Below are 25256 nucleotides of genomic sequence, written 5' to 3' on the forward strand. Positions count from 1 at the left end.
ACAGATATGCAATGATGAATAACGGTAAGATGTATGTATGTTATTCAATGTCAAAACTATCTGATCATGTGACAAAAGGTTAAGATACACAGTTTTGACACAAATAGCTTGTAAGGAGGTCTGTTGTAACTACCGTACACCCATACATTTTACTTTTTAAAAAAGCACAAGAAACAATTTGCTGCTACTTTTGCAACAACAAAAAAGGTAATCTTAATGCATGGACAAAAGTCTTACATTTACATTTAAAAAACTGAAGATATTAAGGTAAAGCAATCCAAGATTTATAAAGAAATAATCAAATCTCGTTCTAAGCAGCAGAGCAGAGAGCAGAGAGTTATTTCAGTTTACAGTACGAGATATTCACACAAGCAATCCCAAGATTGTGGGCAAAAAAAAATAACACCAACAAAAAATGTCAGCTGTGGTTTAGTCTGGAGAATGTATTTTAAGAAGTCTCAGATAAGGGTGTCTTGTTGGATTCCCAATAGAGCATGCTCCTCCTCCCGCCCACTACAGCACTGAGAAATGTCACTAGGTAATAATTGCCATGGGGATAGCAGAGCCTGGCGAAGCTGGGGGCGTTTTGACTGAGGTCCATCGTTGAGGTGTGAGGCCTGTCGCACACCAGCATCTTCCAACTAAAACACAGCATCTATCTATCTATCTATCTATCCATCTATTGATATTTTATCTTTTCTTTTTGATGAAGGTCCCACCAGTGGCTTTGGTCTTTTGAAGTTTAAATGTTACTTTAAGGTCAAAGTGTTTGAACTGTATCCTCCCACCCCCTCTTTGCAATGAAATATCAAAGCAAAGCAGAGGGATTAAGCCACACACACTGAGATGTGGAGTAACATAAGCTACGTGTATTTTGGTAACGTTGGCGAAATTATGAGAATGTGTCCAAAATCTTTTACAAACATAGAAACTCTTTATTACAACAGCTTCTCTCACTCTGGCCGTGTATTTTTCTAAAACACTTTCATGTCATTGCAGTACAGTGGAAGTCATTCTTTTATTTTAATCACAGCATAAAAAACAACCTCTGAACAAGGGAAAATCCTAACACAAACATCATTCACAGTTTGGGACATTTAGACATAATGAAAAGAGGATATTAAGCTCAATAAGCTTTTGATTTTGGATTGGCATTGTCACTCAAAAATATCTTAAAAACCCTGTATCCACATTACATAAAAAAGTCATTTTAATCACATTTACCATATCTATCCCTAACAGTTTGCTATAAAATACCTATTCATCTCATCATCAAAAGATTAGCAAAGTCTGCACCCTCATTTCCTATAAATGAGCAAGTCAAACTTGCTTTAGTCTCCTTACAAGATCAGAATAACATGTGCAGGAGTCATGGAGCTGTGCAGGAAAGTAAAATAATGCTTTGTTTTGTTTTCTTCCTGCATGTGAGGTACTGTAAAAACCCTGATGAGCAGGGTAGTCAAACTAAAACTAAATTTATTTTCTTTTCAGGATAAAAAAATCTCCACAGCCGAAACACAAACAGAGAAGGCATTTACTGCATACGTTTTAAAATACATCATCCTTCTTGTATTGAAATTCATAACTAATTTACACTCATCAATTGAAAGGAAAATGGGTGTGCTGGGTGAAACACACAACCCAAACTTATATGCAGTTTTACTAAACATAACATACAATTTAGTACATTTAACAAATGTAAGAAATAGAATTTTATCTGAATGTAGTGCAGTGCATGAAGAGAATACTGATTTTTAAGATCTATATCCACTGATAAATACATCACATGGCAGAAAGCTGGGTGACCTTTAAGATGAAAGTCAACCTGCATCCTAAAATGAGTCAAGACAGATCTTATCTTTAGGAAATTTAAAAAAAAAAAAAAAAAAAAAAGAAGATGTTTGGACAAGCACCAAAGAAATTAAAATTCTGGTGGTTATCTGTAAACAGCTGTATGTATCTATGCCTCCTAATCGATTATAATCAGACTGGCATGAGGGTTAAGAGTGGTGTTATCACCGATGAAAGCACAGTCACTTACTACAAGTGATTGCAGTCGTAATTTTGTGTATTTTATTGCTGTCTTCCTTGACATTACTTACTCAAAAATAATAGCATACCAGAGTCTTAAAATGATTGATTTGGCAGTTGCAAATACAGTATCAGTTTTTTTTATGTGTGGAGCTGTTTAATTTTCATTTCTGAATCCCAAAAGGGATTTGTCTGATAGCAGAGCTTCACCACACAGCAGTAAAGTCATTAAATGAGAGAGAGCCGGTGTATTTCAGCAAGTTTTTCTTAATTTAAGATCAAAAGTAATATTATGAAAAAAATTTGCTCCAAAGACTTTTCACTTAGCTTTGCAGAATCAAATATATGTAGAATTATATTTTTTCTTTAAAAAGGCCTTAACAAGTTACACCAATAGTAGTCATAAAAGTCATTTATGGTACAGAGCTGAGCATTTGCATGGAAGGCCATTTTTGCCATTTTTAAAATCTAGCTGTAATTTCCCTGTTCAAAAAAAAGGAATGCATTTCAAATGACTGCATTTAACTGTGATTGTTTAAAGGCCCTGACACACCAAGCTGACAGTCAGCCTTCAGTGAGCGCCTGTCGCCCTTGTCGCTGCGGTGTGTCCCACACTGTTGGCACTCATCGGCCCTTGTCAGTTCTTTTGGAGACAGCAGAGTCTGTCAGTTAATGATACGGCATTTGAGCTTAGTGCACAAAAGAGAGAAAAGTAAACAAAAGGCTAAAGGCAAGAGGGAGTGAGATAAAAAACAAACTTGTTATATCAGGTAAAATTGTTTCCATTAAGCTGTTTAGCAGAGATGTTTCCTTACGGTTTGTGTTTTGTTCAGTGGCGCTTGGTAAAAAATCTTTGCTCTGACAACACTGGATTGGTTTGTTAATGTGTTAACAGGATAACTAGCTTTATGACGGTCGTCCACGTTTTTGAATAAAGATTGCAGACTACTGCTGCCTGCTGGTATGGATAATTATTTCCTGTCCCGCAGCGGCAGAATATTTGGTTGGTTGTAGTCTTTGCAATTTGTTCATGTGCAACATTTTAGCCGAGACACAGGCGACTTGAGGCAATGCAATAGTCAGTCTTTGTCGCTGCTAGTTTTTTGAAGTCGGCTTGGTGTGTCTGGGCCTTAAGGATGAAATCTGGTGAAGCAAAGTGCAATGATTCAAAGATATAATTTAAAGTCATTTAACTGAGATACCTGAACAGCTTTCAGTAGAATTAGAGAAACATGTTTTCACTGAAATACCTCCTGAAGCAGTTCATATCAGAATGATCAAAATAAGTCTTATTTTCAGGAAATAATGACATTAAAAACTTAATTGTCTGTATATATGTGGTTGTTTTTTGCCTGTTCAGTCTCAATAAACTCTGAAGTCTCCTCCGCAATTTGTCCAGGGATACGGAAATCAATTGGTATGGACTGTGCTGGCTCTTGTGGTTGAGATTGAGCCACGGGACAGCAGGCCTCCCCTTTAGGGCTGGAGGTGCTGTGAGAGTTTTGAGGATCCAAGTTGCAGCCGGTGCCCTGAAGAAACTGAAGGAAATTCTCCTCTATGGATCCTTCACGGCTGGGCAGTCTGTCCTCCAACTCAGCCCCCGCTCGGCGAAACAGACAGGGCAGGTGCTTGCCTAGCTCCTCCCGGATCTGTCTATTGAGACAGCCATAGAAAAAGGGATTGGACGTGAAACAGAAGTAGCCAATCCAGGTGACCACCTCCTCCAGAGAGGCAAGTGTGGCTGGAGGGCTGGCAGCCAGTGCTGAATACAGGTGGAAAGTAAAGTAGGGCAGCCAGCAGCAAAGGAACTGCCCACCTACTGCTGCCAACACTGCTGCAGCCTTTCCTCCCCCAAAGGGACGCTGCGGAGTGGCTCTGCCTGTCCCGGTCCCCGTCCCAGAGCTGGTAACCATCGTGGAGCGGCTGCTGAGTGATTCTGACCGCTGGCGACGAGGCGTGTCCATCCAGGTGGGAAGAGGCCCGTGGTGCATGGCTGCTACCCGAGCCACTTTGAACATATTGCAGTAAACAACAAGAATAACCAGTAAGGGACACAGGAAATACACCAGAGTAAACAAGGCCATGAAGGCCAACCGGTTTGACCCTCCACCTGTCCAATGTAGTGAGCAGCGCCTGTGACCCTGAGCAGGTGGAGATGGGACAGCCCCACCTCCTCCCCCAACAGCACTGCTTTCCAGAAGAGGAGTTCTTCCACCTTGCAGGAACCAAGCGAGCAGCGGCAGGGCAGACATGGCCAAGGCTTTGACCCATATCCCCACCAGCACTGACGTTACTAAGCCAACAGTCATCTTTACTTCATAACGCATTGGGTGGATGATGTAGTAATACCGCTCCACGTTGATGACGGAGATAGAGAGGATGGCAGCGCTAACCAGGCACACACTGAGAAAGAGGTAGCTCCGACACAGGGCCTCCCCGAAGAAGGCTCGGCTTGAGAGCATGCCAAGGGGCATCAGCACCAGGGCTGCCAGCAGGTCCACCACACACAGGTGGAAGACAAAAGCAAACTTGTGGAGCTGCGGGGCCTTAGCAATGACTGCCATGACAGCCACGTTACCCACCACTGCCAGCAGATCCATGAGCAGCATGGCCAGCAGGGCTAGTGACTGGGACAGAGCCCAACCCTCGGGCAGATAGGAGGCAGACATGTTGGATATGAGCTGTGGAGGTGGGTGGGAGGAGTTCCACATCGGCTCCATTGAAGGTTGGGATGAGGCAGGCAGGCAGGAGCAGTCACAGGCCCATCACCCATCCTTCAAAGCCAGGAAGTGCGGCCAGAAAACAGCGGCTTGAAAATGAGGTCTGAAGCTCAGGAGGATGAAGCTGTCATCGTCAGGAGGTTTAGATTATATGATTCCTGTCCATTTAGAGAGTCTTCATGTCTGCCATCGGTCACAGCCCACCCTAAAATCAGAAAGACAGATGAAAATAAATTGTGTTTGTTCACCTGCATCTGTAATCGTACAATGGCCAGCCCCTTATTTACACTAACTAATCCTTCCAATTCATTTCTCATGTTCAGTTTCACTTTTGCTCCAGCTTTACACACAGCTGCAGTTCTTTTCAGATGTCATATCTTAATTGATTTTATGATTTATGGTTTTATGTAAGGATTTTATTATTTTAAGCTCTTAATTTTTGTTTGAAACTTTTTTAAATGACTTTTGATGGTGAATTGCTGGCCTGTTTTATGTTTATTCTGTCTGCTGTCGTGAAGCACTCTGCACTTATAATGCCCTTATTGTAAAGCACTTTGTGCTGCATTTCTTGTGTGAGAGGAGCAATAATAATAAAGATTATTATTATTAATAATAATAATAATAATAATAATAATAATAATAATAATAATAGTGTTGTTGATGCTGTTGTTGTTATTTGCACTGATTATAATTAATAAATCTACAACCAAATCAAGAGGCCAAAAAACATATGTGTAATCATGCTGATCCTCCAAAAATGAATAAATAATTAAAGGATTTTGGACCATAGATTATTTTAGTCTGCTCCTGTACTGGAGAGCAGCAGGTGATGAATACTTTTCAAGCACACATCCTGCCAGTGCACAAATGCATGCCCATTTCTTCAAACCAATCCTATCAACAAATAGGTGACAGCCGTTTTTTATCACATCTGTACCTGCTGTGTGAACTCTTGTAGAAAATGTACACCCTGAGTCAAAAGTGATTTTGTATGGCTAAAAACAAACCCTGTGGTTTTCTGGAAGGGCATACCTCATTATGTAGCTCCAACATGCAATGATTTTGTTTGTGAACATGTACTACCATAGCATGTCTCCCACTTAGTGAATTTAATGCTTTAGATAGAAAACTTGAGGGTATTCATGGGTTGCAGAGGCTGTCTGCATATTAACTGTGCCTATAAACAGTGTGGCTGCTGCTATAAGTGTGTGTCAGATCAAGGAAATCCAGTTGCTCACTGCCATGAATGCTCTCTGCCACAGATGTAACAAAAGCCAGGGATGTTCTGCTTCCTATCTGCGGTGGTAACACCACAAATCAGGGTAAGAATTGAGCCCTAACCACCTTCATCACCCATGAATGATTGCCCTCAGTGAGCAACGTCTCTAAATCACACATAGGGGTACTCCCAATTCAGTTAACCCTCCTGCCTGGTTTAGTCATGTCTTACCGCCTACTCATTTGTACATTAATCATTAATACATTACACCCACTGCATAAAGCAAAGCCCACATTCTATATGTCACATCACAATTTGATTTATCGTTGCACTGAGCAATATGTTAAGAGCAGATTAGAAGAAGAGCAAGCGAGAAAATGTGGTGAGAATCAGGGAGCGTGAGGGGAGGAAGCAGAGAGAGAGCATCATGTACCTGAATCAGAGTATTTCCTGATGCAGCTGTCTGCTGCTTTTGGTCTCGGGGGATGAAAACCTGGTGTAGCTCCCACTGCTGAGGTACACAGTGGACATCAATCACTGCACCTTGTGAATGCTGTGTAGGTACTCCTCACCACACAAGCCCGTTTCTCTTCTCATCCCTCAGTCTGCCTTGTGCATCCTCCTCCCTGGATGACTTGAGCTGAGGCAGCGGAGGCTTTTTTCCTGAAATGATGCTGATGTAAATGCATGCAAAGGCACCAGCTCACTCCCTGCTTTCCCCTCCACTCACACACAGTGACTGCAGAGATAGAGCAGGAGGCAGCGAGAAACAGGACCAGAGCTGCCGTCTCCACAGGGTCCTAGTGCTGCATTGATAAATTTACCTTCAAAAATTAGGAGCTGAATATGATGGTAGAGAAATGTTATGTTTTTGCTGAAATTATTAGCATTGTAAAATTATTTTCAAAGATTTCTCAAAAGTTACTGTAATATTATGATATATCTTAAAAGCTATCAGATTGCCATGTAATTTTTTTATTTCCTTCAGTCACCACCAGTTCAAAATTTCTACTTGCACAGCATTTAATGTTGCTAATTAATTAAAGCTTTGGCTAATATTTTTAGAAAATGATATTACACAAAAAAAACTTAAGGCTGGCCTGTTACACAAATGCCAACACATCATCCCAAGTCATGATGTATTGCAGCTTTGCCAGTGGACTTCCACATCTAAATATCCCATTTTGGGTATCCTTCAGCGTCTACTCCTTACGCTCTGGGATGCTGCTACCGTGATGTCAACACAAGCACATGGCAGGATGACGCTGCATGTGGTTTTGTTTAGGCAACAACAACACATGACAGCCGATGCCGAGATGTCAACAAATGCACATGCTGGCACGGATTGTTAGGTTTAGGCGACAAAGTCATGTATGATTAGGGTTAGGGGAAGGGGATACAGGGGTTGGTGTAGAAAAAAAACATCACATTCAGACGGGAGGCGAACAGCGGACTCCTGCATCAAAGTCTGGGTTTGTTTAATCTAACCACCTCCCCACCTTCACTCCTTATATTATGTTGTACAGGCAGTGTTTCACTCTGATGGCATCCTGACATGTTTCATGCGTATGTGACAGGTTTTTGATTTAGTATCAACACAATACATTATTCACAAACAGTAATGGATGTTTCTTGACAACAAAGCGTATTCAACATTTTCAATTACCAGTCAAAGTTAGAATGTGTATATTTTACAGCAAAAAAATCGTCATGATTTTCCTTGCAATTTACAACAATCCCCTCAAGATGTACAAATGATCCCTATAGAGCAGGGGTGTCAAAGATATGACTTCAAAGGGTCCAATCCAGCCCCCTGGATGACTTTGCAAAATGTGAATGAGAGCCTGAAAGATTTTATCTCTCTGCTAAATAGTGAGGACAGTTTTGGACAATTCCAAACATAAGTGATCCCCAATTATTCCACGGTTTCTAAAGCATGATGATTAGGACCCTCCAACAAACCCAGATCTCAATTAAGGATTCTTTTAATACCGAACTGTAATTTTCCAGTCAATTTCCCTCCATGTAGGATTTTTTTTTGATCTTATAGCCTTAGAGGATTTGTGATGGGGGTAATAATATGCAGGACAAATAATACATTTTTTACCCTCTAGTGTCAAAGTTATTGAAATAAAAAAAGCAGTTATCTCTCCATTTTGAATCAATCCAACAAATTGTCTTCTGGTGTGTAATGAGCATTACAGCCTGTTGAAATGGGCTGCTTTACACATGCTTGAGAGTGATTAAATGTTTAACAGGTGACTTCAAAGCGACCTCTTTATTCATAAATAGGAATGTGAGGAATGCATGACACCTCACTCTTACATTTAATCCCGCATTTCCTCCTCCTTTCCCGGGTTATTTATGTTTGTTACTCAGTAATGATTCAGGTAATAATTTCATGGATTCAGGTGCCCTCCAGTAGAAGATTTACTGACACAGTGAGGCAGTGATTAGGCCAGGCCACAGCCTCCACCGTCCCAGCTTCTCAAACTGGGGCTCCTTGTTGCCACGGTGATCTTTTTCATATACAGTCCATCTCATTGGTCTGTCAGCGGAGAATAATGAAATGTGGACCATTATGGGTACGGCTTCTCTTCTTCTGAAAGAGCAAGCATGGAACTGTAAGTGTTTTTCATTTGCATTTGTAAGGTTAATGATAACACACATAAAACATCTGCATTTCATGGAAATCACAGTTTGCACCTCTTTCAGCATTAATAAGCATGTTTTAATTTGCAGCACCTCTCATGAACTGATTGATTAGTTCACTAGCAGCCTCATTATAATAATGGCACTGGTTAAGTCACTATGATAACTGAGGGCTTCTGGTTGAAATATTACACAGTTTGTTGCTTTCATTGCATAAAACAGTGAACTTGCTGCATCAGGAAAGATACATGCGGTTACAGATGAATAAATACATCCAATCCAATCCACTTTATTTAGCATGATTTAAAACAAACACAAGGTTTCCAAGTGCTGCACAGCAAGGTAAAAAGCACAAATACATGAAAATAGCAGAGGGCTTTTATTTTGAAACAGTTTAATACATTTAAACCATAAATTGACACATGAAGGGCACAAACTGTGACTGATGCTCAGAATTTTCTTGTGGAAGACTCCCAAAGCCTCTCTTATATGTGTTATTTAGGCTTTCATTTGACATGAAATACCACTCTATGTATATCACAACACTGGAGCGGCAGTGATTATTGATTCATCTATCAAACAGAAATTAATCTGCAACTATTTTTAAAATATGATGAAGTGGTCGCGTCATTTTTCAAGCCACAATGCCAAAAAATGTCTGTGTTTTATTTGTTTGATGAACAATAACATAATGATGTCAGTGGCAGCCCCAATGCATATTGCTATGTTGCCCTTCACTAATGTAAACCATTTTATCAGACAATGTAAAATGGCATTTTTGTCCACATGCTCACATTCAAAAGACCCTTTACTCTTAAATACAAAACATCACAGTACAGGACAAACATCATCACTTTTAAAATTGTATATAAGCCTACAGAGACCTGTGATCTCTAATGTTTGCCTGACTGATTACAAGCTAATGTCATCTGTCTCTTCCTGTCAATACTTCCAATGTTCAACATGCCTGGACAGCAGAACATAAGAAAACACAATTCAGTAGTCGAGTGGAGAGATAGAATAGACAGCAATTACTACAGTTGTCATGGCAAGGATGTATCAGGATGTCTGGCAGCACTAAGAAGAGATGGGAAACATGTTTGTGTAACACATACTGCCTCTCCAACAGTATATATGACTCAAACAACCATGCAAGTATGTGGTGTGGTTTTGTGTACTTTGTAAGTCTGTATCTGTCTGTTTTCATCTGTATTCAGGCATGCACACCTGTGTGTGTGTGTGTGTGTGTGTGTGTGTGTGTGTGTGTGTGTGTGTGTGTGTGTGTGTGTGTGTGTGTGTGTGTGTGAGTGAGTGAGTGTGTGTGTGTTTGTGTCAGGTGTTGACTCATGACAAAAATAGCAGAGTCTTGCTCGGGCGGCAGCACCAATCGCTGCCACCACAAATACAATGGTTTCCATGGCAACCTTGAAAATAGACTCTACATTCGCACTCAGAAATAGCGAAGGACGCTGCACTAACCCCAGAGAGCCCCCACTGCCAATAATAACTACCCATAGATTAAGACTCGCAAATATCAGCCACACTCAGGAATAAAAATCATGCTATTACATTAACCAAAACATACAACCTACACAAACATTCAGCTCAAATTCAAACCCATATCTAGCACGGGTGTACCGAAGCATGGGAGAGCATTAACCAGCTCTGTGTTTAATAACATCAAAAGCACAAAGAGGTTGTTCAGTGGAGCTCCACAACACCTGACATGACTGAAGGACAGATTCTTTACAAATGTCTAACATACCAAACTAACAAGCATCTGTCACATCATGTTTTCAGATATTGTATAAATGTGTTGGAGTGATGTTGGAGGAGATAAAGGGAAAAAGTGATGAATGGCGCCTTAGAGACAGATCAGAGGAAGGTTTAGATTGCAGCAGACAGTCAAGCAGGAGACAGAGTAACAACTGAAACAAAGGGACTGCATGTATCTGAGGAATAATATCATGTTCAGGTTATTCTTGTTATGAACATCCACCAGTTTGGTTATTTATCGTTCCTGAGATTCATATTTTGTTTGGTATCTGTAATTTTACATCATGTTGGATAATATGATAGTGGGTCATATCAGACATTGTGAGTCATTCTGAGTTAGTGTGCTGCTGTCAGGGGCGCACTGTCAGGAGAGGCAACTAGGCAAATGTTTGAGCCCTCCCGAAAAATATACAGAAAAAGAGGCCTGTTTTTTGTTTTTGGTTTATTTTTTTTTTTTGGTTAATTTGCCTAACATACAATAGTTGGATACTGGTAAGATGAGCATACACTGTATGATTTGAGCCTATTTTAGACATGTTGTTCAAATCCAACACCCACAATTGTCTGTGATGTAAAGACAGAGCTCACATTTCATGTGCGCTCACTGTGCAGTCCAATCATCAAGCCACAGCCTGCTTACAATCTATTAGTAAAATTGGCAACAAAATGGTCTGTCGACCTTTGCGGACTGATCCAGTTATTGAAAATAGTCAGTGAAGATTCATTTGAAATCTGCGGGGCTGCAGGCAGGTTAAGATGTTTGCTTGTTGGTGGAGGTGTGGTTCACATGAGTAGAGACAGACTGATGATGTGCAGGGCATTTTGGTTCTTTGACAGTCAGAGTTTATTAACCTGAATACACTACAAAGTTTCTGGAGAGCAAGATAATTGCAGCAATGTTTGGGGTGAACCTTAAATAAAACTATTATGTCTTTTTTTAAAATAAAGAAATCTCATTTGACATTCTTCTCTCAGTCTGTCATTCACAGCTGGCATGGAGAATCTTTCAAGAAGCAGGTTTACTGAGTTATTCAGATAATTTTACTTTAGTCCATGTTTAAAATGTAGTGTTCCGAGATTTTACTCAGCAAAGTTTTCCAGATAACTTAGCAAACCTGCCTCTTGAACATGTCGATTGTGCCAGATGGTGGCAGTGTGTTCACTATATTGTGCAGGAGGTACAGTAGCTGCCGGTTTCACCCACTGCAACAGAGAGTACAGTAATATCTCTCAGAACTGTTTTGGTACTGCATTATTTGTCACATGCACTTGGTTATCGATTCTCTCTGTGACTTTAAATAAATTACATCTGAAACATTAATAGAATTACTGTTGATCCTTCATAGAGGTAAATGACCCTGAATTTTGGATATCTGCGATGAAGAAGATACTATTAACCTTTTGAAACCTGGGCAAATTGGATTGATTTATTTATTTATTTCAAAAACATGAGAAGAAAGCAATGAGTAACTTAAAAAGAAATTAGCATTTTAAAAAAGGTTAAATAAAAACAAGGAGATGTCTAATCATTTAAATACATTATTAGGATTATATGATCATTTTTAAATAATACTTTTGCTTATCTACTAATTTCTTGCAATTTGTGGGACATTTCTTGTCAAGTTGCTCATTGCCTTTTTACCAAAGAAATCAAATCAATGTGCTCAGGGTTCAAAGGTTTAAATACCTGCAAAAGGTGTTCAAATGCAGTACAAGGAAAGTTATGTTAATCTAGGTTTCAAAGGGTTAAGAAAAATAATTGATGACAATATAAGCTACTTAAACCCTATCTATCACAAGCACAAAAGATGCATGCTCTGTGAGCTCTAATATAATTATTTCAGCTCAGCGTAAAAGTAAAAAAAATTTACCTGAATGCTCTCAATAATGTCCAAAAAAAGAAATAGTCTTCATTTTATTTTGTTTTGTTTTTCATTATCTTTGTTTTTCATTTTCATATAACATTCACCCAGGCATGTTATGGCAATATATTGTCATTGTATTCTGCAGTATTAGTCTGCGAGTTGCATTAAAAGGAGAATGACAAAACCCAACTTCATAAAACAATCATCAGATTGTATTATTTTATGCCACTGTATATCCACCTATGCGTATTATATGATAGATATTAAAGCATCATGACACATCAGCTTATATCATGATGAAAATATATTATTTCTGATCATCACAATGACATGTCAGTTACAGTAACATCCTCAGTATCAGTTCTCATAAAACCATGACATCCATAATTTTTCCAGCTGTGAGCAGCAAGCCGTTCTTCTTGGGAAAAAAGCCCGATCTCATTTAGCTGATGGGCTGGGATGAATACTGCCATAACATGCTGTGTCTGCCCCAGAGCTGTACTTCATTTATAATTCACAAGAGAACTGTAAATCTCCTGAGAGCAGCACGCTCGTCCACCAGGCCGCTGCAGAAATCAATCCTGCCATCTGATACAGGCCGAGCGAACGCACATCAGCTTGAATCAGCTTTGCAAACAGTGTGTTGTGACAGCGAGAGGTGAGTTTACATGATGTGCTTTGGGACAAATAAAACATAACTGCCATGAGGCAAAAAAATTTTTTTTGAAAAAATACTACTTTCATCAGAGAGAGTCTACAACTGCAGAATGAGTCATGGTGATTTTGTTAAAGGAAAGGTGGCATCACTTGTGTCCTTTGTAAAGATTGTCTTCATGAATTTAAAGGATAAGGACGGTGGTATGCACCATTTTTTTGTTGTCATCAACGAATCCTGTGAAATAACTTAAACCAACAGCACACTAATGCATCTCTTAGGATTTTGACTCAAGCTTATTGGTTCCAACTTAGTGGTATCTAAGGGCGGGTTTGCAGATTGCAAACAAATGAACTACGATGGCCAATGCAAAAATGAAAAACATGCAAAAACACAAAAGAGTCAGCATCCGATTGGTCCATTTTGGGGTATGGTAGAATAACTATAGACCGTACAAATAATGGATGTACCTACCATGACACCTCCAATTGGTTTGTGGGGCCTTGAAGCCTCAAGTTTAGCATTTCAGGCATCTTGTTTTTTGGAGCCAGAAGTGACCATATTTGAGTGAGATGCTGGACGGTCAAAAAAGAAGAGAAGTCACAATTTCAAATTATGTCACAACCATGCGCAGTGAAATTTGGTCTGCAGTTGCTGAATGGCTCAGTAGGTGGTGCACTATCTTAGAATCAAAAAGTCTGTAATATAAGACCATGAACAAATACTTTTATATACAAATGCTCTACTGTATATCAGGCACCATCAGTGTGAGTGTATTCAAGAGTTCGGTCAGGACAAGCACACTTAAGGAGGCTAAAAAGATGCACCAAAAGAGCACCAGTGGAAATCATACCTTTATTTCCAACGCAGTCTGGTGTAACCCTCCAACGTCGCAGCTTGGGGTAAAATGTGTATATGGCATACCCAAGGCTCCCATGGGGTCAAGGAGCGTGTCTCAGCCTCTTTTGAACAGCCTTGGATCTGTGGAGGAGAGAGGGGTGGATCTGATTGAGAGGCCAAGGACACTACTGGCAGACAGTCTGTCGGTCAATCACTTATGCATAACTTTACACCTTAATGAAATTCCAATTATCGAGTTATATAAAAAGTGCCCCCAGTACAGTTGTCATGAATGTTTAAATATACCGTAGACGTCGTGTAATCCAGAGCAGGTGGATCCAATGCAGCAGACAGCAGTTAACATGAATTCAAAAGATCACTTCTTATTTCACGGAAACAGCAATTCAAGGATCCAACAGAGACTGAACTGAAAACCAGGACTTAAATACAAACTAGACTGATGAGGGGATGAAGTGGGTGGAGAAAAAGAGTGGAGAAGCTCAGGTGAGGGGAATAAAGTGATGAGGCACAGGAACAGGCAGCGAGCTGATTGGCTGAGAGAAACTGAGGAGCAGGGAACTAACGCGGCTGATGCAGGACAGGTGTGTAGAGACAGCATAGTAACACAGGAGGGGAAAAACCAGAAATCCAGAAAACACAATAAGAGCAGGCGTGATATGTTCACTTCAGGAACGACCCTCAAGTGGCCATTAGAGGAACTACAGTTTTTGGCACTTTGGTTTTGGCTTTGTTTTTCAGTCCTGGCGGATGTAACTTGAGAACATTGCAGAATCTATGCTTCCTGAACTAACTAACAAAGTTATGAATATCATTTATATCTCTGCCAATACAGCATCCTAAATCCTACACACTAGAGCTTTCAATGATTAAAAACAGCTCACAAATGCTGTATATCTTTTTTGGATTTTGGTTTTATGGCTCAATTTTTGCCTAAAACAGCGGGGCAGGGGAGCTTTTTGCAAACATTACGTAAGCTGGGATAAATACTGTATTTGTTGGGTACTATATTCAGCTATAGATTCATACACATTTGGTGAGCTAATGTGTATTTATAGAGGCAGGATTTTATGTATTATATGTGGAATTGACTGAAAATAAACTACAGTGCCCATGTGTATAATAAAAGAAGGATCATGTCAGCCAGTGTGGGTCATTGACATGTGCTTAAAAGATTTTGGACAACAATGGAAGTCTGTGGCTCAGAGGAATAAGATATATCTGGCTGTAGCTACACATTCAATAATGCTTGCAGGATCAATTTACTTTTGGTTTTGATCTTTTCATGAGATTTGTTTACTATTTGTTGGGATTTGAGCCTGAGTGTAATATAGCAAAGAACAGGCTGCATTTAAATAGTGCTTTTCTGTTCTTAGCAACCTTTCCAAGGACTTACAGGCACCATTCACCCATTCACACAGTGGTGGTTGAGCCTACCATACAAGGTGCCACCTGCTCATCAGATAAACATTTACATGCTCTCACAACGTACGGTTTTAGGATGCTTTGACATGTAGGGTGCAAGGGGCCATTGGTAAACAACTGCTCTACCTTTTGCGCATCATAGCAGCAATTCTGTACATTTGTACGGCAGAATAATGCGCTTGTTGTCATGTCAGTGTGTATTTCTTGTATGTGTATCTGTGTGTCCTAACACAAAAAGCCCTCTAGTAATGATGGATAATTACTGCTACTGAGATCCATGTCACATTATAATGTAGTGGAGGGTGCAGACGTATTGTGCCTGCTGCCTGGTCTCATCAACACACCCCCATGTCTCACTGGAGCTTAAGTAATAATGACATATGATTTTGTATTCCAGTGAACTTTTGTGAAATGTTGTCTTGTGAAATGTTTTTTTGTTTTGCAAGATGTTTTAGTGTTTTCTGAGATTTTGTTGTTTTTTACCCTCAGGGCCACTGTACTTTTATTGTGTGCTCTAGAAATTAATTACTTATAAAACAAGGCTGTTTTTATTTCATGAATAAGTTTGTAGATCCATGCTTTTCATTGTGAAGTGGTTACATGGTTCTGCAGAGTGGAGTGAAAGTTTGATGTTTCACGCTTCAAAAGATAACTCTTAGATGAATCATCATTTTTCTTTTCAACAGACAGCACAATACAGCATGCTTAGCACTTCCCCATAATGCTCAGCAGCTCCAGCACAAGAATAGCTGGTTTCTGACCCTGAAAGTGGGGCACATGATGACGCATGCATTAATGGGAGCGCATACTGCAGCAGTATTTAGGATTAAAAGCTCAAAATGAAAAGGTGTCCTCTGCATCTCCTATAACCCCACTCATAAGTACATAATGTTATACAAACCAACTTGATGTATGAGAATGGATCCCCACAGACAAAAAGATCAATGATGATAACATCAGATAATATTTCTCACGTTACAGCATTCTGTATGAGCTGATCCATACACAGCATCCTCCACAGGGACATTAAAAAGGTTTTAGTTGATTTCTCATTTGTAGAGGTTTGCTTGAGAAAACATTTGATTGAGCTTTTATCATTATCTAAATTTTGACACATCCATCACATCTCTGAAAGCTTTAGTCATTTTCCATTGTGGAATAAAAAGGATGTGTCAGATGGAAGGAGGAAGTACAGGCTACATTTACTGAGCATATAGCGCTTATGAAGAGATTCCACTTAGATTTTTTTCAGTTGAATGTGAATTTGTCATGCACGACCACAACCCATTCTCACTCCCAACTTGTCAAATACTGACACTTGGTCGGTGGCCCTCAGTGTCAGACACTATTGCACAAAGGCACTGTTAGCGACAAAGTGAGATGCATCGGGCAGCTACATGATTTGATGCTACAGGCGACTACCACTGATTACAGAGAGAGAAAGTCCGCATAGGGGTGCGGGCAGACAATCGTGGGTCAAACAAACCCTGGACTTTCATTTGGGAGATTGCAGTTCATGTCTGTGTGAGCCTAAAAATCACGAGTTATTTTAATACCAATGTAGTGCGCTAGTATGTGTCACATTATCCACTATAGATGTATTTCACATGACGTTACATTACTTTAGTAACAAACTTACTTATTTTAAGCCAAAACATGATATTTTTTTCTCAATATCCTAACCTAACCAAATTCTTTTGTGGCCAAAACTTATGTTGTAAGTTTATTTTGAAAATTTCTGTATGCATTGATCAAGCCAAAACTGAACTATTTCTGTCAATTTTGTAGACTGTACATCAAAAAAGTGGGTCAGTTATTATACAACATGTAAATGTTGAGGATTTCTTTTGCCAGACTTGAACTAGCCTGCATTATTTAGTTTTATTTAAAGTCTCCGGTGTGTAAACTATCTGTTCAGTGAAACATTGTCCTGTAAGTGAGACCTCACAGCGTGACTCAGTCCTCATTGAACTCGTGCCCGGATTCCTTGTCACCATTTAAACCTTTTAATTAAAGACCTGCAGGTCAGTGTCGACTGCTGCATCTCAACCCTCTGCTCCCAGCTGACATCATGACTTCTCTCCTGTGTTCACTCTGTGCACCGATAACATGACAATGATTTTACAATGCACAGTGCTCACAGTGATTGCTTTCCCCACCATCACCTCCTACCCTCGGCACCCATAGCAACTAAACCATTTCATGTTGACATCACTTTTTATGTGAGGGTGTCTCTGTGAGGTGACCTTGTGCTCTGAAGATTGATAACAAGGTATTAAATGTAGAGCTGCATTTGAGCTGGACGCTCATCTGTCATATTAATGTCGCCATGGTCACTCTGTTCACCTTCTTCAGCTTTTGACACAATTATAGCCCCACAGTGTGTGAGTGTGTGTGTGTGTGTGTGTGTGAGTGTGTGTGTGTGCGTGCACTAGTGCGTGTATGCGTGTGTGCATGTGTGTTAAGCATCATTTTTTTGTAATTTATTCGATTAAGAAGAGACAATGTACATTAATCCACATTTAAACAAATGTAAACGCACCTGAGTTAGCTGGGGAGCTAATTGTCATCAGTAGTCCACTACCTGATGTTAGGAGGCATCCTAAAAAGAAATTTAAACAAAATACAATATGAAGATGCAGTATGCACAATGGTTAAGACGTAATAGAATTAAACATGTACAAGTTAAAAATATACAACACAATTTTACAATATGAGCAGATAAAATCCAAATAACAGATGATGCAGGTACAGTGTGAGTACAGTCAATTTAAAATTAGTTAAAATTAGCCTAGAATCAGTGCTGACATTGTTGATTCTCAATAAATAATTTCTTAACATTACACTTCAATCAATGAAATGATGGGGACTCCCGTATTGATTGTGGTACTGTGATCCACTGATGAGAAGAAAAAGACAGCCTTGTTAAAGGCAGTTTTCCACACTGGGGTTGTGCAGTGCTCCCTAACTGCACCTCTTTCAACGCTCTTTGTGGTAGATTTAAAGGTGTTGAAATGAGACAGAGGAGCTAAATCGTGCATACTATGACAATAGAGTGTGTTAATAAATTTCCAGCTGAGGGAGTCCATATAATTAACACAGGGTTGCCATATCTTAATGAACTGATCATACCTGCTTCTTCACATCTTATTTCCCCCAACGGTATATTCATTCATTTCCAGGAACAATTGTGTCAAGGAGGAACCCACAGTACATGATCTGCTCAGCACCAGATAGATAGATTTAGAGAACATAGTGGAGCTTTTAGCAACAAAAAATATCATTTCATTAGGAGTTGTTGAGGACCAAACCAGAGCTTTTCGGGAAACAGAATGGACACAAACACATTTTCTCCGTAACTGCTGGATGTGTAAAAGAGTCTATCACTGAAATAAATAGTACACACTACTAACAGGACAGGACTAATAAGCTGTTTATACCGCATGATGGTATTGATCCCTCACAAACTGCTGTTGCATGCACATCACGTCCTGCACTAAAGACTGCTGCAGTTCACACACACACACACACACACACACACACACAAGTGCATTTGCCCTGTCCTTCACCAGAGTAATAAGATGAACCAGAGGAAAGACTTCATTATTGAACTGCAGCTAATGCGTCCTGAAAGGGAAGGAAAAATTACACCTTCCCTGAGGATATTCGTATGTTTAAGGGAAAAATGCATCATGATAATGGACAATGATGATGTAATGAGCTCTGGGGGAAAAAAAGACTAACGGGACAATGTGAAGCTCATCACAAAGACCGTTCATTTCTTCAGATGTCAACTGCATAGAAATTAACATTCAACTTGTTTATATAAACATTAAGACTGTATGGCTGTCAGCTCAATAGTATTGCACTTTACCCTCTGAGAAGGAAGTGTGTGTGTGTGTGTGTGTGTGTGTGAGAGAGAGAGAGAGAGAGAGAGAGAGAGAGAGAGAGAGAGATGAAATGTGACACACCCCCTGCTCTGCTGTTTGCGCCCCTCAGATCAACTATCAGCTGGTCGCATTTCCTCATCGGTGCAGACCGCAGACAGGCTTTTCCGGTCATTCCGTGATCGCCGGAGCTGTGATGAAGAGGATGAGACTGTCCTGTAGCGCACCGTCTCCCACACCGGACTGCTGAGGACTCCCCTCTTTTCTCCTCGGATCTTAAGAAACCGGCAAAAGGTAAAGGCACTGGCGGGCGGGACACTTCAGCCTGCTGGGACAAATATCTGTGACACAGGGAGGATATCTGATGATAGAAAGAAAAACTGTGCGTTAATACTTTAGTGTATAAATGTGTTTTTATTTAATATGATGCCGAAATTAATCTTTAACTCCTAAATTGTATTATGACGACATTTTTTGCTGACCATCCATCACCCATAACTTCACAACCCTCTGTAATGACCTGGCTGCTGCAGTGCACCTCTGGGTGCAATACATGAGATGCTATAATGACATAACATCTATCCTCATTAATAAAACAGTGGTGATTTATTGATGTCATTGTCCATGCAGCTCCACGAGTCTCTATTGAGAAGACTAGAAGACATCCAGACTGCTGTAGTGTTTGATGTGATGGGGGGGTCACCCTGGATTTCCTATGGTGCCGCTGAAGTGGTGTCCAGAAAAAGGAGCTTCTTCACAGTCCTACCTCTGGCTTTATTGTTGCCGACAGTGAGAGTCACTGCACAGTCAACAGGAGGCTCCCCGGTCTGCCAGAAGACTTGTGTATGCGCCAGCAATATTGTGAGCTGTTCCAAGATGAATCTAACCAACGTCCCCATCGCTCTTCCAGACTATACAGCTGTTCTGGACCTCAGCTTCAACGCCATCACCAGGCTACGTGCTGAATGGACCCCCGTCCCGCTCAGCAGACTACACAGTCTGATGCTCAGCAACAACGGCCTCACCTTCCTCTCCTCTGAGGCATTTGTGTATGTGACAAAGCTGCATTACCTGGACCTTTCCTCTAATGGTCTCCGACTGCTGGATGAGTTCATTTTTGAGCCACTGGAGCACCTGGAGGTGCTGCTTCTTTTTAACAACCGCATCTCTCAGATAGACCGCTCTGCCTTCTCTAGCCTCGTACACCTGCAGCGGCTTTACCTGAGCCAGAACATGATCACACGCTTCCCCTTGGAGCTGGTGAAGGAGCGAAGCCGGCTGGAAACTCTCAAACTGCTGGATGTGTCCTCCAACCGGATCAAATCCTTGCCCCTCCATGAGCTGCAGGCTCTACCCGCCTGGATCAAGAATGGCCTGTACTTCCACAACAACTTGCTGCCCTGCAGCTGTGAGGTGCATGAATTGGTGGCACGCTGGCACCTCAAGGAGCTCAGCTCTGTCATGGATTTCAAGGACAGCCACACTTGTGTGGTACCAGGCCAGCAGAAAGAGAGGATGGCCATACTGGATCTGGACAAGACCTATTTGAACTGCAGTGAGGTCAGAATTGTGGACAAAGAAGCGTATCTGGGGCAGTTTCTGGTCCTGGACTGTGACACCAAGGAGAGAGACATGACGAGGAGTTGGGAGCTGCCTGAAAACACCTCAGTGTCTCAAGCAGACAGGACTGCTGTGGTGCGTCCTGGCGACAGCCTCCAGATTGGGCCCCTGAAGGCAGAGGACTCAGGGGTCTACACTTGCTATGCTACTAGTGACACCCTCAATGAGACTCTGTACATAACTGTAACAGTGTTTAATACCACCAAGAGCGGTGGCCTGGAGAACCTAAAAACAGCCTACACCACCCTCATAGCATGTCTGGTCAGTGTTGTTATGATTCTTGTCTACCTCTATCTCACACCCTGCCACTGCGCCTGCTGTCCAGGTCAGGGCCTGAAGAAAAGCGACCCCGGGGACAGCCTCCACTCTTCAACTGTTAGCATCTCTCAGACACACGAAGAGACGGGGCAAGAAGAAGTGGAAGGGGGAGGCTTCGCCTACAGACATGTGGCCTTCCTGCAACCCAAGGACCAGCTGGAGCAGAACGGGAGGTTGAACCCTATAGGCGAGGAAGACGAGGAGTGGCAGGGGGACAACAAGGAGAGAAGGAGGTCTGACGCAGAGTCTGTCAGCTCCATGTGCTCGGACACCCCCATGGTGGTGTAAAAGGCAGAGGCACAGCCTGCAGCGACGGCTCGGCTCATGTGGCTGCTCCACAGAGATTTAGATCCTTTGAATGGTGCAAGATTCAAAAGTCAAAGCTTTAGGTTGCTCTCACAGCTGTTGGCACCGTTACAGTAGCATGTACTGCTGACAATATAACATGAGAGCAAAGTCTTGATAAAAACAATTTTAACACCCCAAAACATTCTGATGGCACAGAATAATGTGGTTAAAATGCAATTAATGCTCCTATTAGCTCAATAGTGTCACTTTTACTGCACATTATTAGCTAGTCCTGCAAGAAATTGCTATGCAAGTATGAACATAAGGGTTTCGTATACTTCTTTTGCATTTCTTTGATGAAAGTCCCTCGAAAAACATAAAGAAATACAAACTCTTAGCTCTAATTACTCAGAGACAACAAAGAGCATGAAAGCAGCTTGCTTCTGAATATCCTGAGGCTGTGCTTTAAATTAAAGTTATCCTGCTTTTTATGCACTCAGCATCAGGACACCTCTAAGATTAAGCTTGAAAAATTTTGGACAAAAAGTAGCTGCTTGAAAGGGAAGCTAATGTTTATGCAGAGCCTGCAGAGCTCACCTCATTACCACTGCAAGATGTTAATATTTATGCCATGTTTTACATTCCTGTTTGGTTTGTTGGCCTTCACAGGACACGGTACTGTAAGGACTCCTCTTATGCAGTTTTATCTATTTGTTACTTTAGATTGGAGTGCTATTTATGCTCAATTAATTATATGAGTGTTTGCAGTAACTGACCTTCTGTTGAAGTGTTTTTAAAATACTGCTTTGTATGCAAGTCTGTTTTAAGTCATTTTTGCTCCAGCATAATTACAGAATCATTAATGCAGCCTTTTGTGATACTGGTACTTTTACTGTAAATCACCTTATTCAGAAATTATAATTTCCATTAAATTTAGTTTAAATAGTTTTTTTCATAACAATATGATAACAAAAGGTGTTCACATAAACCAGACCATCCAGTGATGTGGCAATTATTGAAGGTATACTATGCAGGATTTTCCTAAGAAACTTTAAAAAAAAAAAAAAAAAAATAGAAAAGAAAGACAACAAGGGTGGATGTAGATACCATGATATCATCATCCACCCGTGTGGGTGGAGCTGTTAAGGAGTGAGAGGTTGATCTGATTGAGAAGACAAGGGCGAATCCACAGACAGCCTGCCACTCAAAGCAGTCTGCCCTTAATTATGCTTAATAACTAACTTTAAGCCTTAATAAAATTATAATAAAATAAAACAGGTTAGTTATAAAAAATGAAAATAAAAAAATGCAACCCAGTACAGTTGTCATGAATGTTACGAAAAAAGGTTAAAAAAAAAAACCAAAACAATAAAATAAATTAGCTATAGAGACTAAACCGTGTTTTTGCACCAGGCTCAGGTTTCAAAGGGTTAAAGAAACTTTACCTGTGGAGTCTGCAGAGATCTCACAGGTGATAACTCTCTACTGTAAGAGTAACTGTTGCTGATTTCAGCCTCATTTTTTCTAGTTTGAACTATGTAGAAAGGGGTAATCATGTTCAAAAACACTATCGTTCTAGTTCAGACTCCATCCATGACAACGCGTTTAAACTCAAAAAAATAACCCTGCTTTATGCAGCTGAAACAATGTGTTCAGTGTCAGATTCAGACTAATGTAAATGTACATCCTGTCACACTGGGCAGTTAATAGCAGCCAGGAAGCATCGCCACGAGGGAAACAACTGAGAGCGAGTACCATCCACTGAATGCTTCTGGGCATTAGTGCCCAACCCTCAACAATTCAGCAAATGCCAGCCAGCAGTCTCATAAACACAGTCAGAAATAGCAGCCAGTAGAGCAGCCAGCACACAGGCTGCCTGACGCTGATAAAATGTAAATATAGAAGAAGCAGGTTTCAAACACAAATTAATTTAGGCTACATGGCTGAAATACCTTCTGATTGTTGATTTTAGAGGCTCACAAATGCTGCTGTTCATTGTATATGCACAAAAGGACTTAGAGTCCCTCTGGCTCTGTTGCCAATTAGTCATAGAACACAGTTAAAAGTTACACTGCTACTAATAACATAAACATAGCAATTCATACTAATAAAAGTAACATTAGAGTAAACAGACCGAAACACATCAATCCCAGATGATAGAAGTAGCAATGTACGGTAATAACTATAAATCTGTCACTTCTCATGGTGCTTCTAAAGAAAATTTTCATTGAATGTCTCTGTGATAATTACAGCACTGGATTTTTTTGTCAGCATTGTCTAATAGTGTTAGAATGTATCATGAGGAACTTCACTGACTTATCTCTCTCAGAGGGGACACATATCTACTGTATGTACTACATATTATAACCAAAGACAAAATGCTGATAATTATAAACCTACATGTTCAATGTTTACAGTCAAAACAGTCATTTTGTCATTGTTAAGGTTATCTTCTGTATTTCTGTGTTAAGCCACAAACTTATTATATGCAATCCTGTTTATGGACTTATTGTATTTTATTATTTGCTGTATTATATCTTGTCTACAATTGTATTGTTCCTGTATTTCATAAACTGCAAAAATATAGCAACAAAGAGTGAATTATGTCTGTTATATTCCTGTAAGGTCTCTCTAATGCACCTTTTGACAAAGTCAGTTTGAGTTTTTTCTCTTTCCTGCTTTTTTTTTCTGAAACCCCAATTTGCCTTTTTTGTGGAAATAGTCAATCAGTGTACGTTGGTACGGCATCACTCGGCCCTGATGCAGGTGGGACTAAGACATTTTGCAACTTTTGGGAGTGAAAAGGCCCTCAGAAAGCTTCCACTGTTTTTTCATACAAACTTCAGTCTTGTAGCTGATTTTCTCACCCAATTTTAAATTGGTTTCTAACACTAACTTCTTTGAACATTGCAAACTACAACAAACTTTTTATTCCAGGCTTTTCGAGGGTCCCTCTCCCTTTTGGGGTCCTGGGTAATCAGTCTCACTTTTCTCCCCACTGCATCGCCCCTGAGTAAGGTGCCAAATGGAGCTGCAGTCACAGAACTTTAAAAAAATCAAATTAAAAGGAATAATTCAACATATTGGGAAATATTTGCTTTCTTGTTTAGAGTTATAGTGCGTTCCATTTGCACTGGGAAGAATTTCTGAATTTGCAACAACAGTGGTGAAAGATGTAGATGTAGTTATTACTGTTAGTTAGCACTTTTGTCTTATTTGTCTCTCACTAAATCAGTCGTATGTGCATAACTTCTGTCTATGGACATTTTGCTACAGTGTTTATAATAAAATACAGCATAGTGTGTTGTTATCAACTGGTGTTGTTAACAATAGATAACCTGTCTAGAACTGGTACAGCTAACAACATCTTTGTTTTCCGTCTTGTACTGGAATTCAGTCAGTACTTTCCAGCTTTCAAACCTCTAGCTTCTGGGGTGATGAGAAGATTGATGCAACTATTATGATTATTAGTGATTTCAAGCTTCTCATTTAACTGTCTGTAAGATGGTGACTAAGCATATTTCCCCAAATGTCAAACTATTCCTTAAACTCACAAATGCTCCATATGTAACAGAAGATAGTGCATGATTATGACCTGATCCTAACGTCTGTTTAGGCTCAAAGATCAGGCTCCAGTAGGCCAAGTTAGCTGGATTCAGTTTCTGTGTTACACTAATGACACAGCCTTGTTCACTTGAGGGTGAAACAGGAGACAGCACAGCTCGCTGGAGCAAAAACTGCTCACCCAAGGAGTCTTATTTTATTGCACCTGTCCCTCAGACTTACTTTCTTCTGGCAACCTTCAGTGTTGCTGGCTTTTCACCCTTATTTGGATTGTTGACCACAGGATCTCCCTGAGCAGAGCGAGCACTCTGGTGTGTATTCACTCTCCTCTGTCAAGACATAACAGTCAGCTGGATCAGTATTATATTGACCTCAGAC

At 40.4% G+C, this 25256-nt stretch overlaps 2 protein-coding genes and 1 long non-coding RNA gene across 3 annotated transcripts; 1 reads left to right on the top strand and 2 right to left on the bottom strand.

The window, feature by feature from the left end:
* Window positions 1-2947: 2947 nt before the first annotated feature.
* Window positions 2948-6472, bottom strand: LOC121955909 (G-protein coupled receptor 61-like). Its single transcript, XM_042503995.1, has 2 exons — window positions 6404-6472; window positions 2948-4956 (listed from the first exon to the last, which is right to left on the bottom strand). The coding sequence occupies exon 2, from the start codon at window positions 4749-4751 to the stop codon at window positions 3351-3353; it is 1401 nt and encodes a 466-aa protein (XP_042359929.1). The 5' UTR covers window positions 4752-4956; window positions 6404-6472; the 3' UTR covers window positions 2948-3350.
* A 6990-nt stretch (window positions 6473-13462) lies between these two features.
* LOC121949033 lies at window positions 13463-14180 on the bottom strand. The gene is made up of 3 exons (XR_006106210.1): window positions 14065-14180; window positions 13772-13899; window positions 13463-13493 (listed from the first exon to the last, which is right to left on the bottom strand). It is a non-coding gene; the product is annotated as an uncharacterized LOC121949033 (long non-coding RNA).
* Window positions 14181-19778: 5598 nt separating this feature from the next.
* On the top strand, window positions 19779-21504 carry LOC121951991 (amphoterin-induced protein 1-like). The gene has a single exon (XM_042498496.1). It carries the CDS (start codon window positions 19779-19781, stop codon window positions 21312-21314), a length of 1536 nt encoding a protein of 511 aa, XP_042354430.1. The 3' UTR covers window positions 21315-21504.
* The last annotated feature ends 3752 nt before the right edge of the window (window positions 21505-25256 follow it).

The sequence above is a fragment of the Plectropomus leopardus genome, chromosome 2, assembly GCF_008729295.1.
Source record: "Plectropomus leopardus isolate mb chromosome 2, YSFRI_Pleo_2.0, whole genome shotgun sequence".
NCBI classification, from domain to species: Eukaryota; Metazoa; Chordata; class Actinopteri; order Perciformes; family Serranidae; genus Plectropomus; species Plectropomus leopardus.

What these genes read in the sequence shown, in the direction of transcription:
- LOC121951991 (XM_042498496.1), top strand. Translation starts at nt 19,779, where the DNA reads ATGGGGGGGTCACCCTGGATTTCCTATGGTGCCGCTGAAGTGGTGTCC.
- LOC121955909 (XM_042503995.1), bottom strand. Translation starts at nt 4,751, where the DNA reads ATGGAGCCGATGTGGAACTCCTCCCACCCACCTCCACAGCTCATATCC.